The 15,294-nt window shown below is 36.8% G+C and overlaps 1 protein-coding gene across 9 annotated transcripts in view; it reads left to right on the top strand.

Moving 5' to 3' along the window:
* The window catches only part of PTPRM (protein tyrosine phosphatase receptor type M), a 445,877-nt gene that overhangs the window by 390,245 nt on the left and 40,338 nt on the right, over nucleotides 1–15,294 (top strand). For all 9 annotated transcript variants that reach the window (XM_085052574.1, XM_085052569.1, XM_085052577.1 and 6 more), the window contains 2 exons: nucleotides 1,427–1,503; nucleotides 4,293–4,329. In XM_085052574.1, the coding sequence (XP_084908700.1) occupies nucleotides 1,427–1,503; nucleotides 4,293–4,329 (114 nt within the window). The remainder of the gene's footprint in view (nucleotides 1–1,426; nucleotides 1,504–4,292; nucleotides 4,330–15,294) is intronic.

Genomic DNA, 15,294 nt, shown 5'->3' with positions numbered 1-15,294 from the left:
AATATTCCAGCATGTTTGCAAAGCTCATTCTTGAAGACTGTTGAGTGAAAATCCCAAGAAAATAGCAATGTAAGACCTGTGTGGAACCTGGAGAAGGAATTTGAATTCATTCTGGTTTGTATTTTTGGGGTTATAGTGTGCCCTTTCTCTCTCCCAAGGTAATCCCAGGAAAATAAACAAGGCTCTGAGATCTCTGGTTCCTAAGACTTGGAGCATAAAAAGGACAAGTTAAAGAATTTACTTTGACCAATTTATCTCTTGGCTTGTAATTCTAAAACAATGTTATTTTAAGAAGCACTTGCCCTCTTCTTCCTCCACCATAATATCATAATGGCTGATATTACGCTACTTATAATGAAGCTGGGTTTTTAAGCCACTTCATGTTCTTTCATTTATTTGTTATCTTTTAGGAATTTTAAACCTGCAGAAATAGCTGTTCAGAACACGGGTGGCAAGTTTCAGGTGTTCTAATGATTATTTACATTTGCAACAAAATAATGACCATCATGAAGGTCTGCCATCAATAAGTAATATTAGCTCAGCAGGCAGGCAGCAAAACAGTAATACACAGGTATCTAATTAGCAAGACTACCTCATAAACAAAGCAGCAGTAAAGTGGGTACTTACCATCTCTCCTTCCTTGAGATTCTACCCTCAAATTGTTTTATCAACAACTCGTGCAGCTTTCCGAAAAAGCCATTGTGTTTGGTTGCTTTTGAACTAAGAGAATCAAGAGGAGCTTATGAAGAGAAGAAGGAGCCTTGCCAGCATACAGATTTTCTTGGGCAGGGTGGAAGCTAGCCTCTAGCAGTGTTGCTATATCATAGAGAAAAGGAGGCAGCTGGCATGAGATGAATCCATGCCATGGTGTTTCAAATTGGAATTTAGAAAATAAAGTTGGAAATGTTTTCACATTCCTGGATAGATATAGATGACCACAGTGGAGCAAAATTCAGTGGCAAAGCCATTGTCTGACTGCTTGGGTTTTGCCATTACTTTATTTTGCTTTCTCTCTTACTGAAAACATAATGAGCTTCCTTCAAAAACTCTGCGGTGGCAGTATGTCTTGAATGATTTCATCTGCTTTTGAGTACTGGCAGAAGCATTTCCAAATGATTAGACCTTTTACAAGTTAATGTTATTTTATTGGCAAAAGCAGGGTGTGTCAAGGCAAAAACCATAATTGTAATGCGTTTCACATTAGAAGATTTAAGACATTCATACTGAAAATCAGAGGGGATTTGGAAAGCCTGTGAATGACTGAAATGAGAATTAAATGTAGATACAGTTTTCATGAACAACAAAATAAGCATGAACTTGCAATTGCTAATGTTTTAGTTTGACTTTAATGGAATATTTTGATTAAGCCTTTGTTACCAAATATGTCTTTAATTACGTTTTTTCCTCTCCATTGTTCCCATTTCAGATGATCATTCTCGAGTGAGATTGCAGCCTATTGAAGGAGAAACAAGTTCCGATTACATCAATGGGAATTATATCGATGTGCGTATCGTGATGTAGTCAACAAGCTCAACATTGTGCTCAGTCAAAGAGGGAACTCTTATTATTCTCACATTATTCATAATTTGTAATAGATATCACAGCTAATATCAGCTGCTAACATTGTTTAGCACTGGAGAGTGCTATCTTTGGAAGCTAGGTGTGCACTAAAGGAAGAAAAAAGCCTCAAAGGTTTTGTCAATCAGCAAATTAAATGAGTCATTTCCTCCAACTGCCACTAGACTGAAACCTTGCCAGGAACACTGTATGGCTACTTTGCCTGCTGGTGCTTATATGGGCTAGCAAAATGTTATTTTCACTTTCTGTCAACAGCTTGGCATCATTCCACATTTAAAAGAAAGCTGTTTGCATATTAATGTGACAAAACTCTGTAATGCCTAATGCAGAGATTTGCAGTCTCTTGTCATCTCTGCACTTTTAAGTCGCCTTCAAAGTATATTCTGCAGCTGTTAACCAGTATTTCTACTGCAAGCAAGACATTTCATTAAATATGTAGGCTGTTTAATTATTGAAAGTGGCTTCTTTGTTCATTCTGCATCATGTTAACTTAATGTTTTACATTAGAATAAATTCTTTAAGAGACAAGGTGTTTTTGGTTGAAAGAATGAGCTCAAAAGTAGAATTGAAAATCATTAAAGAGCCAATATTATTTATCTAAAGCCACAAGCCTATGGATAGCAAAGTTAGTAATTTTACTGTTTACATGGAGTGCTAGATGTTGGGCTAAGTAAAACAAGTGTTGCTTCGTAGGAAACCGTGCCTGCTAAAGATTTCTTGTTCAGCAGTTACATCTTTGAAGAATGGTGTCACAGTTTGCAGTTCAAATTTAATTACTAGTATGAAACAGGAGGGTAACAGTTGTTTTTTCTCAGAATGTGGAGGAACTAGAGCTATACAAGAAAAGTAGGTTCTTGAGTCGTAACAATCTGAAGTCTGAGGGAACTTTCTGAAGATATCTCCTGTTACTGATGTTTATAAGCACATTCAAGAATCATTAAGCTAAGCTCAGATTTCTGCTCAGTCCCTTGCTATTTGAAAGAATAGTTACCAAACTGTGAAGGCACATATGGAAATTTATTTAGTTAGATGCCTCACTAAACTCTGAAGGGAGTAATCTGTCATGAAAAGAAAGACAGAGTTCACACTGGGGGCCTAGATTTTAATTCACTTTCACATTTTCTCCAACATTCAGGATTGTTCTTGTTTTAGGCTAGTGGTATGTTCTTGTGTCAGATTTGGATCTGATTCTAAAATATTACAAGATGCAAGAAATAAAGATTTGGATCATGCCCTCTCATGTAAAATGCTGATAGATGCCTACACAGAAACCTTTTTTTTTGCTTATGGAGTGCAAAAGTATAGAGAGAATATGGCCCTAGAAGAAACAGTGCCTGAGAACCAAAAAAGTCTTTCCCTCAGATGGCTTCATTGCAAAGCTTGGAGGAATGCAGGTGTCCTCCAAAGACAAATCTACCACAAAAGGCAGCATGTTTGTTTATGATCTTACTAGTCAGGTTTCCATTAGAAACATTGCTTTTTCTACTACAGAAGCAGCTTTAATTTTGCTCTTGCATGCAGTTATTAGTAGAGTTGTCGTGCTGTCAGTATAAAATGTTAATGAGGGAATGGCACCATCATAAACACAATGGTTATGATGTATTTCTTCCCATGCCTTTTTTTTTTCACTGGGAAACTGAAGTGTTTGATCCCAGGCACTAAGGGTTAGGTAACACATGGGAGGAAAAAAAACACTCTAGCTCTCTGAACACTTCTCAATTCATAGACTTCCAAATTTTGCTTCAATTTTGTGTAAAGAAATCAATTCTGTAATTCATGTTAATCTTTTTGTAATATTCAAAGTATCGTCAGTTGTTTTGATTCTTTCCCACCTTGTATCACTACATTTCCCCTTGCTCTTTTACAAGGAAATTGCAATGGCATTCGTGCTACAGCCTTAAGTTCTTCCTGCTGATGACTGACAATGCATCATAACCATTATTCGAATATTAACACTCCTACATCTGAATTTATCAGCATACTAGTGCATGGTCTAAACACTTGGTGACACTCCCATCACATCAGTAATTCAAATACTATGAAAATGTTATCATTACATTTTTTGGCAACCTGATCAATGTTGCAAAGAATTCATGGAGTTTTGGTCTTTATTTCTTGGCCAACTTGTGATTAAGTCGCTCTTGTCGTCAGAGAAACAGAGTTGTATTATGTTCTTCCAGAAAAAGTGTGTTCATAACAAATGATTTAATCAAAGAACTTATCCTCCTTTTTATTGTTCAGAAATAAAACATAAACAAATCACCATGGGCAGAATGAAAACCATGCCCCCCGCCTTCCCCAAGCTGAATGCAAATCTGTCATTTTTTAACTGTTTAAAAAGGAATAGGCTTTACAGTCAATAGCAATAGGTGAAGGTGTATCTCAGACTCCATGAGCACCTGATGCCATTAACTGCAATTTCTAGAGAGGATTTCATGCTGTTCATTTTCAGCAGAGCCAACAAGGGACTGAAAGAACATATTACTTCTGGCCTCTAATGTACAAGGCTGAAACTTAGCTATTTTGCAGAAAACACATTTGTTTTTGTTCCCCTTCACACTTGCCCTTTCCCAACTGAAAAGAACTTTTGCATCTAATACATTATTTGTGTTGTTTTAATGTTTACTGAATCCTATTCTAAATGAAGTTTCACTCGTAGGAACGTAGCCAAGGTGTATATTGCTGACTTTTTTTTTCCTTTCAATTTATTCTAGGGTTATCATAGACCAAACCACTACATCGCTACACAAGGTAAGTTTATCACCCTTTCCTTCTGGTTATGTGAGGCTAAGAGCTTTTGGTACTTGGATTGCAGTTTGTTCTCTCTGACATGCATTCTTGCCACAGTCAATATCCAGGATAGAGTAGGCTCAATCACTTAAGTAGAAGTGAGGAAACTGAATTATTATTGAATTCTGAGGTACTTCAAGTAAGCAGTCATTTACCTTTGTGTTAAAATAGGTTTTGAGTAAAAAAAGCAAAATGCAACCTTTTTCAGAGAAGTTAGTCAGCATTATGTTACTCATGAAAAAAGAAATGAGTCATGGCAGAAATATTCAGTAAACATTTCAGAGAGACAGCAGTGTCATGCAAATGTATGTTCTCTTAACTGTTCAATGATAACTAGGCTCCAGGTCCTTAAAAAAAACCTCTTAAGTCTTAACTCCAGGTCCTTAAAATACAAAACAAAGCTAGCAAGTTTTGGTAGAGGACCAAAAGTCATTTTAACACTGGCAGGAGGATTCATCATAGGGTTCTACAGAGACAGTTTTACAGGCTGTCATTTAAAAGCTAGCTTGAGAAAAACAACCTTTTACTTTATCAACACACAAATTAATTTTCAATTTGTGCTTGTCTTCAAAGACATAATTTGTGCTTTCTGATGCAGTCCTTATTTATTTTTTTGGTCAAGTTCAGAGCTGGAACAAATGGGAAAAATGAGTCTTCTGTGACTACTTAGTCACAATATTGAACAATATGCCAATCTCCTGCCTATGCTTGGATAGCATGTTTGTGAGAATATGACTGCTCCTCCACTGCTTGGAGGAAATCTTTTTTTGTAATAGGATGTATGTGACAGTTTCCTGCATTTGCTCGGGGATCTGAAAAAGTTGAGCTCCACCCATGGATGTTATTTCAATCTTTTAAGGGACCCAGGTGGAGTACTGAGTATGACATGCTCCAAATAATCTTAAAATGTGTTGGATTTAGAGGTCACATGCTTTTTAATGATTTTTTAATCAAAGCAGATAAAATGTTGGCCATGTCAGATAAAGGGTCTTTCTGTGATTTAAGTTGTTTTTTAAATATTCCAAAGTCTGCTGCCTCCACTCCCCACTTCCACCAGTGGGAGATTTCAGATCTCTACCTTGCTGTACCTCAGCTCTCCACAGACTCAAATGTGGTGCTGCTTTGTGTCAGGTGACAGTGGGACAGGACACAGCTGTCATTTCTAGAACCACTTTTCTAGGGTCAATATTACACCTTTAGACCAGAGTTTTGTACTTTCAGAGTTTGTGATCTTAGAATATGAGCCATTTAAATGTGCTTCATCTGCCACTTCTGCTGCCCACCCACCATGTTCCTTGCTCCACCATCTCTACATACAAACCCCTGTTGTGGTTTCAGCCACATAGGAAGACAGGAACAAAAATGCAGCATTTGATTAATTCCTTTTAGACTTTTACACCCTCCTCTTCCAAAAAGAAATGGTATGTTCCATTTAGTCTTTAGCTAATGATGATTTTGTTAAAGGCTAAACAGCTAGCCTTTAACTTGCAGTCTGTAATAAGTTTTCATCAGGAAGTTCACCAGAACATCTCCCAGACATCTTTCTTTTAGGTCCCCATCTGAAGCAAGTTTAAACACTGATTTATCACAGTGTTTGTCATAATTTTTATCACAATCATCATAACACTTGAATAGCAAATACCAAGCTTGAAGTTTTGTACTTTCAGGTCTTAAAACCAAGTGTGGAATTATGTATAAAAAACGTGTTGAAGGTCTGTTTACCAGATCCACAGCAAGTCCCAACAGTTTATTTGCTACGCTTTTTCCTCATACAGTGTCAAGAAGTGCGTAGTCAAGAGAGAGAATAAGATGAGTAGAAACTAACCTTCTTCCAAGTTGTAAAAATAGGTGAAAAATGTCAATTTTGCAGGCAGGTCCCATCAATATGTTTTGTACAGGTGCAGCTAAGTGCACACGGGGATGCCTAACCCCTCCCATGGTGTATTGAGTAAGAAACAGATTCTCTGAAGAATGTAAAATTCATTTAAAAATAGGCATACCATTTAGAGCAAGCTCAAAATTATCTGGATGTGATGTTTTTTGTGGTTTACATCTTTAACATCTTACTTTTTAAGGCCAGTTGGAAAGTGGGTTTGTACCTCTAGTTTGGAGGAATGAAGAACACTGATCTCAAAAGTTTGTGTACTCTGTCTGGTTCTGTCTGTGGCCTGATGAAGAATCATGAGAAAGTTTCTTTTCCTTCCTCTATCTCAGCTTTCCCATCATCAGAATGGGGTTGAAAATACTTTTCTGCTTTTTGTGGTTCTCTGCAACATCCTGATAGATGTAGTTGTGTAAACACTAGTTAATGTTGCTCTCCAGTATCCCAGCTTCCTGATAAAGCACACTTCCAGTAAGATGCAGCCTCTGTCTTTTGCAAAGGTGATAAAATAACTGGGAATCATCTCCAAAACTCCCTTAAATATCTATATTAACAATGAAGGAAACACATTTGTTTCACATGTCAGACTATGCCTTCATGTGTTCCAGGGAAGTGGTCACCAAGTGAGCACCAAGCTCACCAGAGTTCAAGGAGCATTTGGACATGTCAGGCACATGGTGTGATTCTTGATGATGTGTGCAGGGCCAGGAGCTGGACTCAATGATCCAGGATATTCCATGATTCTATTCTATGTCTGCCTTACTAATAAGCCTGTCATGTGTCACAGCTTGCAGTGCAGCCAGCAATGTTCATGGTCTGTTTTAGAGCACACTTTCATCAGATATGTATGAACACATCAGTGCAGCACAACAGTTAAGCTGCATGTTTAAATCCCTTGATATCTACTTTTCATCAGTCTTTAAATAACTTTTCCCATTCTCCCTTTTCTCCTCCACAGCAGCTTTCACAGGTGCACATGCCTATTGTTCTTTGAAGGAAAATATCATTATGTGAGTCAGTTTTAAATCTCTGAGGAGTTAGAATGATTGATGTTTAATTTTCCTATGTTCTTAAGCTGCATTCAACATATCAGGTGTTAATGAGCAAATATAATTGTTTGAAGTGAAGAAGTGGCAAATTTAATCAGTTTGTAATAGACTACCAATCTGCTTTTAACAGAGCTGGGAGCTGCCTAATCACCTGTTTATTGAAGTGTTACTGTCTTCCATACTAACCAGAGTCTGACTTGCAGACTGGTAGCTTTCCACCTTGGTATTCATAGCATCCTGCTGCTACCTTGTATTTGCAGGGGGAAACATTTTTTGAAAGAATTTCTTAATGGAGACTTTCTCAACAAAAAATCAAAAATTATTTTACTTCAGCTCTTAAGAGTAATGCATTCAGAGTGTGCAATTTCAATTATAAAATTAATATCAATTTTCCTTTATGTGATAAGTATAATGTGAGTGGTAGACTGAATTTACAGCTAATAAAGACTTTTGGTGATCTGCTGTAATTGGCATCAACAGATGGGATCTGCACCTGAGTCACCATGATTAAAAAGAATCCCTCGTCAAAAGCCAGCATATTGGGTCATGCAGAACCAGCAGGCTGGTGCAATTTAAAACTCATTATTTTGCTTTATATATCCCTTGTTCCCATGGATATAATTCTTCTTTTTATAGGAGAATATTGAGCTCTTGTATGATCTGTTCAATTTACTGGCAGCTAAGGGTTATTTTTTCACAGGAGTTAGGTAATCAATGAATTTTAACCAGGTCCCTCTGTGAGAGCATCAGGTTGAGTATCTGTACAGTGCTTATTCTTACACACATTGCTGGATGTTCTGACTATTGTATGACTTCTGATCTACCATGTCTGACCTTGATTACTGAGCAGGAAAAAATAATTTGGTTCATATTTTAATATGTAAACAAATATATAAACAAATATATTTATTTGTTCTGTGTCTCCTGAAGCTCAGTTAGTTTACTGAGCTATGTTGTAGTTTCTTTTGGCAAGTCTCTGTCAAGGGTTTGGGTGCTTCCTCCACCACAGCACCAGCAACTGTAAATGATGAGTGACAAATGAATGTCAACACAGTTCTACAGCATCACTCATGGTCATTTCCACCAGGGCTGGTTTTCAAGCAGATCGGTCATGTGTGAAACAGCAGATACTCACATGCAGGCTGCATGTCTTTATGTATAAAATGTGTTCTTTTGTGCATCTCAGGCTTTTGAATACTCCTCACAGTTCAGAGTGTCTCTGCTTGCTGCAGCATGCAGAGGAGACAGATCTTAGATGTTTTGTGGAAGTACTTCAGAGCATATCTTAATGACTGTAAAAAGTTACTCCTGAAAATAAAGCAATTTTAGATACAATGGCCCAGTGTAGCCTTTCAACCTCCTTTGTTTTCCTCTGTATGCAGTTGTAAAGCTGCAGATGCTAAATTGCTTTCTGTATTGCTTATTATGGAGACAGACATCAAGTCAAGTTTCAGTCAGGAGGAGTTTTTTAGGTATAAGTTAGAAACTTTTGAAAATAAATATTTACAAGGAAAATGTTTACAGTCTTCACTACAGCAGCATAAACTTGCCACTCTAATAACCCCTTTCATATTCCTTCTCTTTTCTGCAAAATACTTGTCTTTCTTCCACACACAACTGTATGTGCTGTGTGAACATTTTAATAAGGGTTTTCAGAAACAAAAACACATTTTCTTTCAAACTGAAACTTCCCTTTTAGGCATCTGAAGCATAAAATAGTGCATTGAATAACAATACTCTTAACTTCCTTGGCATGTTTTTTTGTTTTTATGTCGCAAAAGTTGTCACAACTACAGCAGTGTGGAAGCTCCACACTTCTCTTTACAAAGAAACTTTTGCTTCTGTGGTTTTAGCCTCCATATGAATATTAACATTTGAAATTACTTCAGGGAGAATTGAATACCAGCAAGGCAAAATAGTTCTCCTCAATTTTTCAGTTTTATAGATGCTGTCAATTTTTGCAGGATGTGGGACTGAAAACAGCCAGGCTGTTTTCATGATATATATACAAAGCAATTGAATTCTATGTACCTGTATTAATCTTGAAGATTCAACTGTGTTTGATGCTGTTCTTTACTTCTTAATCTTTAAAACGTTAAAAAGGTGGTTGAAGCCATCTGTCTTCAGTCAGAGAGATAAGCCCATTCTTAAGCCCCCCTTTGAATAGGCAAGGCTTTACAGAGCCATGTTCACCTGTTTTGCAATAGTGGTGACAAATGCCAAAGTTACTTCTTGCACTACTCAAACGCATTCAGAAGTTAGAGACCCTTTACAAAGATTCCCTGAATCTTTGTGTATGAACCAAGTGAAACAGGAGCAGTGTTAGAAAACTGCCCATTGGTTCATTGCTAGGTGAAGGCACTTGCATTCTCCCCATGTGTGGCTACATTTTGCATGGAATACATGCCTGCCTTTCATATACCTTTGGAAATTCTCTGAAAGTACAAACATGCTCTAGATATCATATTAATAATTATTTAATATTTATTTGCCAATATAAATTCCTAAATCCCATGCAGGCTGTTCTTTCACTTGCTTGTCAATGTGGCTTGTGAAACAATAGTTTGAGAAAATAATGATTTTTCTGTAGTCCATTGTCAAAGCTACAGAGGAAGAAAAAGCATTCTTCCTATCCTCTTCCCCATACAGACTGAGCAGTAAATCAGATGTAAAGGTCTTCAGAGCATATATAGATCTCTGCCTCAAACACAAGATATTGGTTTGATTTCTCTGTTGTGAAAATCAGCCTAGAAAAGTTAAAACAGATCTTTGCATATCAGAAGGAGGAAGTAAAAGAAATGAGAGACTCCAGTAAATAATTAGAGGCAAAACAGACAAAGAGAAACGTTTCAAGGTTGTAGTGTAGAAAACAGAAGGTTGTGTACAAATTAATATATTTGTCCTCTTTAAAAATATGTAACTATAAAATACATTCTGCAAACAAGGAAGTTATCATCTTTCTGAAACTCAAGAGATGAGCAAATCATCCTTGTGAACCAAATACTTGCAGGAAAGATCATTATGGAGGTAACCATCTATAAGTGTTGCTCAGACTCCTAATTGCCTATATTATGCACAGAATCCATTTTTTGTCCAAGGAAGATATATACAGCATCAGCCTTACAAATTCACCTGCATGTCTGTATTTTAGGAGAAGGCAAATTATGAAAAGCTGACATGCGATAAGTTTTCCATCTTCGATAAAGAATCAGTCATAAATTTGGATTGGTGAGGAGAGCACCTAGCACCCTTGACAGAGTACTGGTAACACACCTGTTAATCAGTGAAGCCTAATGCTAAAGAAGAAAAGAGGCAGAGAAATGCAGTTTGTCAGAAAAGTCACATAGTCAAAGCATCTTTTTTTCTGTGAAGTTTATTTACCAGATGGTCTTCAGCAGTGTGGAGGAAGAAGGCTTTTGTTCTTATCTGCTAGGAAAAATAAAGGAGTGTAACAAATTTACAAAACACAATGTATTTCAGAAACAAATGTATCAAGAAACAAATAAGGCAGGTTTGGTTTTTGGGTTGGTTTTTGTTTTTTTTTATCTTTGAAATCTGTCATCTTTTCTTTCTCATATATCCTTTGGTGGCAACTGGAATCTCTATATTGATATGGCCCCCAATGCATTACAGTCTGGGTGATTTTGAAGCACTGCCTTTGGGAAAAAAAAGGAAATATACGGGCTTATTGGATTAATTTCTTTCCCTGTCCATCTGTATTCTTCCATGCAGTTGCATATTCAGATGTAGACTGTGGAGATTCCCTCTGCTGCTGCTAAATCTCATTCTGTTGCAAGTATGCTCATGTATTGTGTCTGTACTAAGCACAAATACACTTGGCATGTTAGAATGGCCTCCCTTGTTTGCAGTGTATATCAAATACTGCAGTCTCCCATAAAATATAACGAAAAAGCAGAATTGAAATGTTAGTGTTGACCTTTCCTACTTGAAGTGGTAAAAATAACCAAGCAGTCCTGAAAGATAACAACAAATATTAGTGTTGAGAGAATTTGTTGTTATGCAGATTTAATTTTTACCATTATTATTTTGTTATTAAAGGGAAAAATATTAAATACACATTTATTTTTAATGACTTTATTGTGTATTTTGATCTGACTAATAGTTGTTTAATACTGACTGTTTCTGTGAGCAAGAAATAAATGTACCAATGTTCTCTACCCTTAAATATAAAAATATATTTTGAGTGATACATCTCACTCACGAGATACTTATCAGGACAATAAATTATGACAGATGTTTTTTCTAGCATTTTTACTTATGCTTTAATGTCGACTAAATTATCTTGTTTGTTCATCTAGGTAAAGTGTTCATGTTAATGCACTTAAACTCCCAGTACAAGTTTAAAAAATACATCATCTGAGTATCTTGCTCATATGCATGAGCAACATTCCTTCACAATAAGGTCCTTGGGGAAAAATAAAAGAAACAAGTAGCCAAAATGAACTCATATTTTTGAGCTAGAGAATAGTGATGATTTTATTACATCCTGATGCTTATGATTGACTCAACATGGAAATAGAAAGTAGAAATGCAAAAGACTAATTAGGTTCTTTTGTCCATTCCCTAAGGAACCGTCTATTGAAGGGGATAAAATGATCTTAAACTTCTCATCCATCATCAAAATTGATTCTGCATTACAAGTTGATATGAGGAACACAGTCCAACAAGTCAATTACTTATGACTTTTGTTTTGTAAATGTTAGATGCAGCATGTTTTTTACAAAAAAATTTCTCTGTGTGTTAGTCTTTCCAAGCTCAGATGAGCTATTTAGAATGAGTGATTAATAGGTATTCATATTTCCATGATGCAAATCATGCTTATTGAGAAGAATGCACAAATTAGAAACAAAAACAGCTTTCTTGGTGGAAAACACTGATTCAGCAACTGAAACTTTCTGTTGGACTGCTTTCACAAAGACATTTCAGGTTTGAACCACGGTGTCAAGCCTCCTGGAATAAGCCTTCAGTCCGAGCTGTGACCTCAGACAGACAGCCAATTCCTCTTGTTGCTGTTTCTTCTGAATGTGTTCATACCTATGTCTCAGGTTCCCAGATGAGTGCCCCATCATTTTTCCAACATGCTTGAGTATAATTAAACAATTAAAATGTCTGTAGTACATAGAAAGAAGGTCCATGTTGGAGTGAGACCTACTTTTCTGGAGCCAGTACACTCCACCGGAAAATACATCAAGACCTCTAGTTACAATTACATTATTCAACTTTTTCCTGTTTTGTAGAAGAAAAACCTGAAGCACACTCTCTGCAAGCCACTGTCTGGCTGTGCTGTCTTAAAAGCTGCAAGGTAAAGATTCAAGGTTCTGGGATTATTCAGGTGTCCCACATAACCTTCACTAGGGAATTCCTAACCCCCAGGTGTGCTACATGTAATTTGGAAGATATTGGATATACCCAGTCTGAGCAAATGTTGAGAGGAGCAGACCATTAAACATCTCTGCTGTGGGGCAAGCAAATTATATGAAAGAAAGAGTGCTTCAGTTATACTGGATGAACTACAGTAAACTACGACTACTTTTTTGATGGTTTGTTTGGTTTCTTTTTAAGTTTCCTGCAGTTAAGATCAGAAAAAGCACCTTTCTTGAGTGGTATAAGGGTGCATACGTGGACAGGAGTACTATGTACACAGCTTTTATTGCATTCAGCTTTGTCTCATCTCAGGCTAACTGTTTAAATCTGGACAATTTCTGTTGCTGCCAGTTCTTCTGTTACCAGTCGGCAGTACTTCTGTGAGTAGTCAAAAGGTGTTGTGGAAATGTGCTATTTATTCTTTGGGAAACCATATGACATTTTCATTTTATTTTGTTCAAATAGAGCAAACTGAGCTAGTATTGGAAATCTAGCTGTGGAGAAATGCCAATCAATAAGTGTGTAACACTTTATTAGATGGAAACTTAGCTGCCAGCATTAGCTGTAATGTTATAAAAATGTCTTAAATAGCACCTGTCAAGAGTGCACAAATAAAGTGTGGTCTCAGACTTAAAAATAAGTGCAGCAATGACTTATTTCCTAAGATGGTGGAAATGTTCAGATCAGGAACAGATAAGATCTGATCAGGATCAGGAACAGGTAAGATTCTTCAGAAATGGTAGAAGCTGTCATGTTGTGGTTGCTGTGTATTGATACACTGTATAAAAAGTGTATTCATGGGCATTTAATATGTAATGCACTTCTGCTCCAGTGGAGCTCCAGTCCCAGACTGGGATTTTTAGATGGTACCATAATGCAGGCAAAATAATGCATTGAGATGTGCACTGTTCCAACCCAGTTAGATCTGTATCAATAAAGAAAAGAAAATGCCATATGATATTCCAGAGAATAAATACCACATTCCCCCATCTGACTAGCCACAGAATCCCTGTGGAACAGGATCAGAGGAAATGCCAGCAAGAGAAATGATCCAGCTCCAGCCAACAGTTGATGTGCATGTGAATATACATACACATAGAAAATATGCATTTTCAAACTGATTATCTAGTCCTATGAAAAGAGCAATTTCAAAGGAAAAAATCTCTGGAGTAATCAGTTTTGTCATTGCTCAAAGGATATATATTTTTAAGTATCTCTATATTAAACTGGGAATTCAGAATGGAGGTTTTTTTTAATTTTAGCTATCTGTGAAACACTTGCATTATTTCATAAAACACTGGGACTCTGGCTCCCCACTACTGTACATTGTAAATAGCAATGTTTTTATTTTCCTTTTATTTTTGGAAAGAAATGGAGAATTTGCAGGTCAATCTTCTCTTCTTCCTGTTAAAGGTCTAGTGCTGACTCCTTAAACATAGGAGTAGGTGGTATAGAAAGCCAGCCAAAGCACTGGTCAGTCCTGTGGGAAATACACATAAAATTTCCACATGCTCCTCAGTCACTTAGTAATCTAAGCCTTGTTGAAAGCTAATGGGACTTGAAAGCACTTTGAACATTTCATTTTGTGAAAGCCAATTTTCACATATAGCGGTGTGCAGGCAGCAGGGCTTGCTGACTGGCTAGCTTGATGCAGGTAGGATTCAGTTTGTACTTGAAAATCAGCCAATTACTATTCACTGCTGTTCCTTGGCTGGAAATGAGAGAAAGCTGTATTTTTCAGAGCAAAGGATAGAGTAGAAAGCTTCTATGTTACCAGTAGCTGCACTGGGCCAGATTTATCCCAATAAAGCATTTCAGCTTGCGTAATAAGCAGCATTTTCCTGAAATGTCAAGCTAACAGGATTCAGTCAGATCTGTTTCTTACTGACAGTGGAACAGTGTTGCTGCATACTGTTTTCTTTGAGGGTAGACATTATAAGGTGGTATGGTTACAAAAGGCCAAAAAAATAAATGGTGGACTGGCTGCAACTCAGATATATTTGATATGCATGGTATGTTCTGAAGCCTGAGTTAAAACTAGTGTTGGGAGAAAACAAACTATTTTATTTATATGTGAATTAAGTTCTGGTAGAATTTTTGCTTACAAAATGGTATCTTTTCTTACCTGGCTGTGAGTTCATTACTGCCTCTGCTAGCAAGTGGCTTCTCTCCGTGCAATCTCTGAATCTACTGCAATGGAGAAATTGTTAAAATAAGGTCTAAGACTGGGGCAGAGGATTTTTCCATACCTCATGAGAGTAGCCATAGCCTCAGGCTTCCTTGCTGGCGCAACATACCTATAGGGAACCAGCCTTATTGATAAGCCATCCACAACTTCATTTATTTATATTTTTATCAAGGCAAGAGACATTTTTGGGAAGATTTTATCAAGAAATCCAGCATAGCTGTAAAACTACAATATAGCCCTGCTGAAGATCATGTAATAATTAATATTTGGAAAGCTAAAGTTAGAAAGTGCTTTTCAAATGTCATCACACTCAACATTGGAATTAAATACAAATTCAAATGAAATAAAGGGATAAAAGCAAGGATGTGTTTTTTCAGCTCATGACAGGGGTTTTGTTTAATTTCATTGAGATTCTTTAGTGT

Source organism: Lichenostomus cassidix, chromosome 2 (assembly GCF_008360975.1).
Source record: "Lichenostomus cassidix isolate B80296 chromosome 2, HeHo_3.0, whole genome shotgun sequence".
Taxonomy (NCBI): Eukaryota; Metazoa; Chordata; class Aves; order Passeriformes; family Meliphagidae; genus Lichenostomus; species Lichenostomus cassidix.
This window is presented reverse-complemented; position numbering and strand designations above follow the sequence as displayed.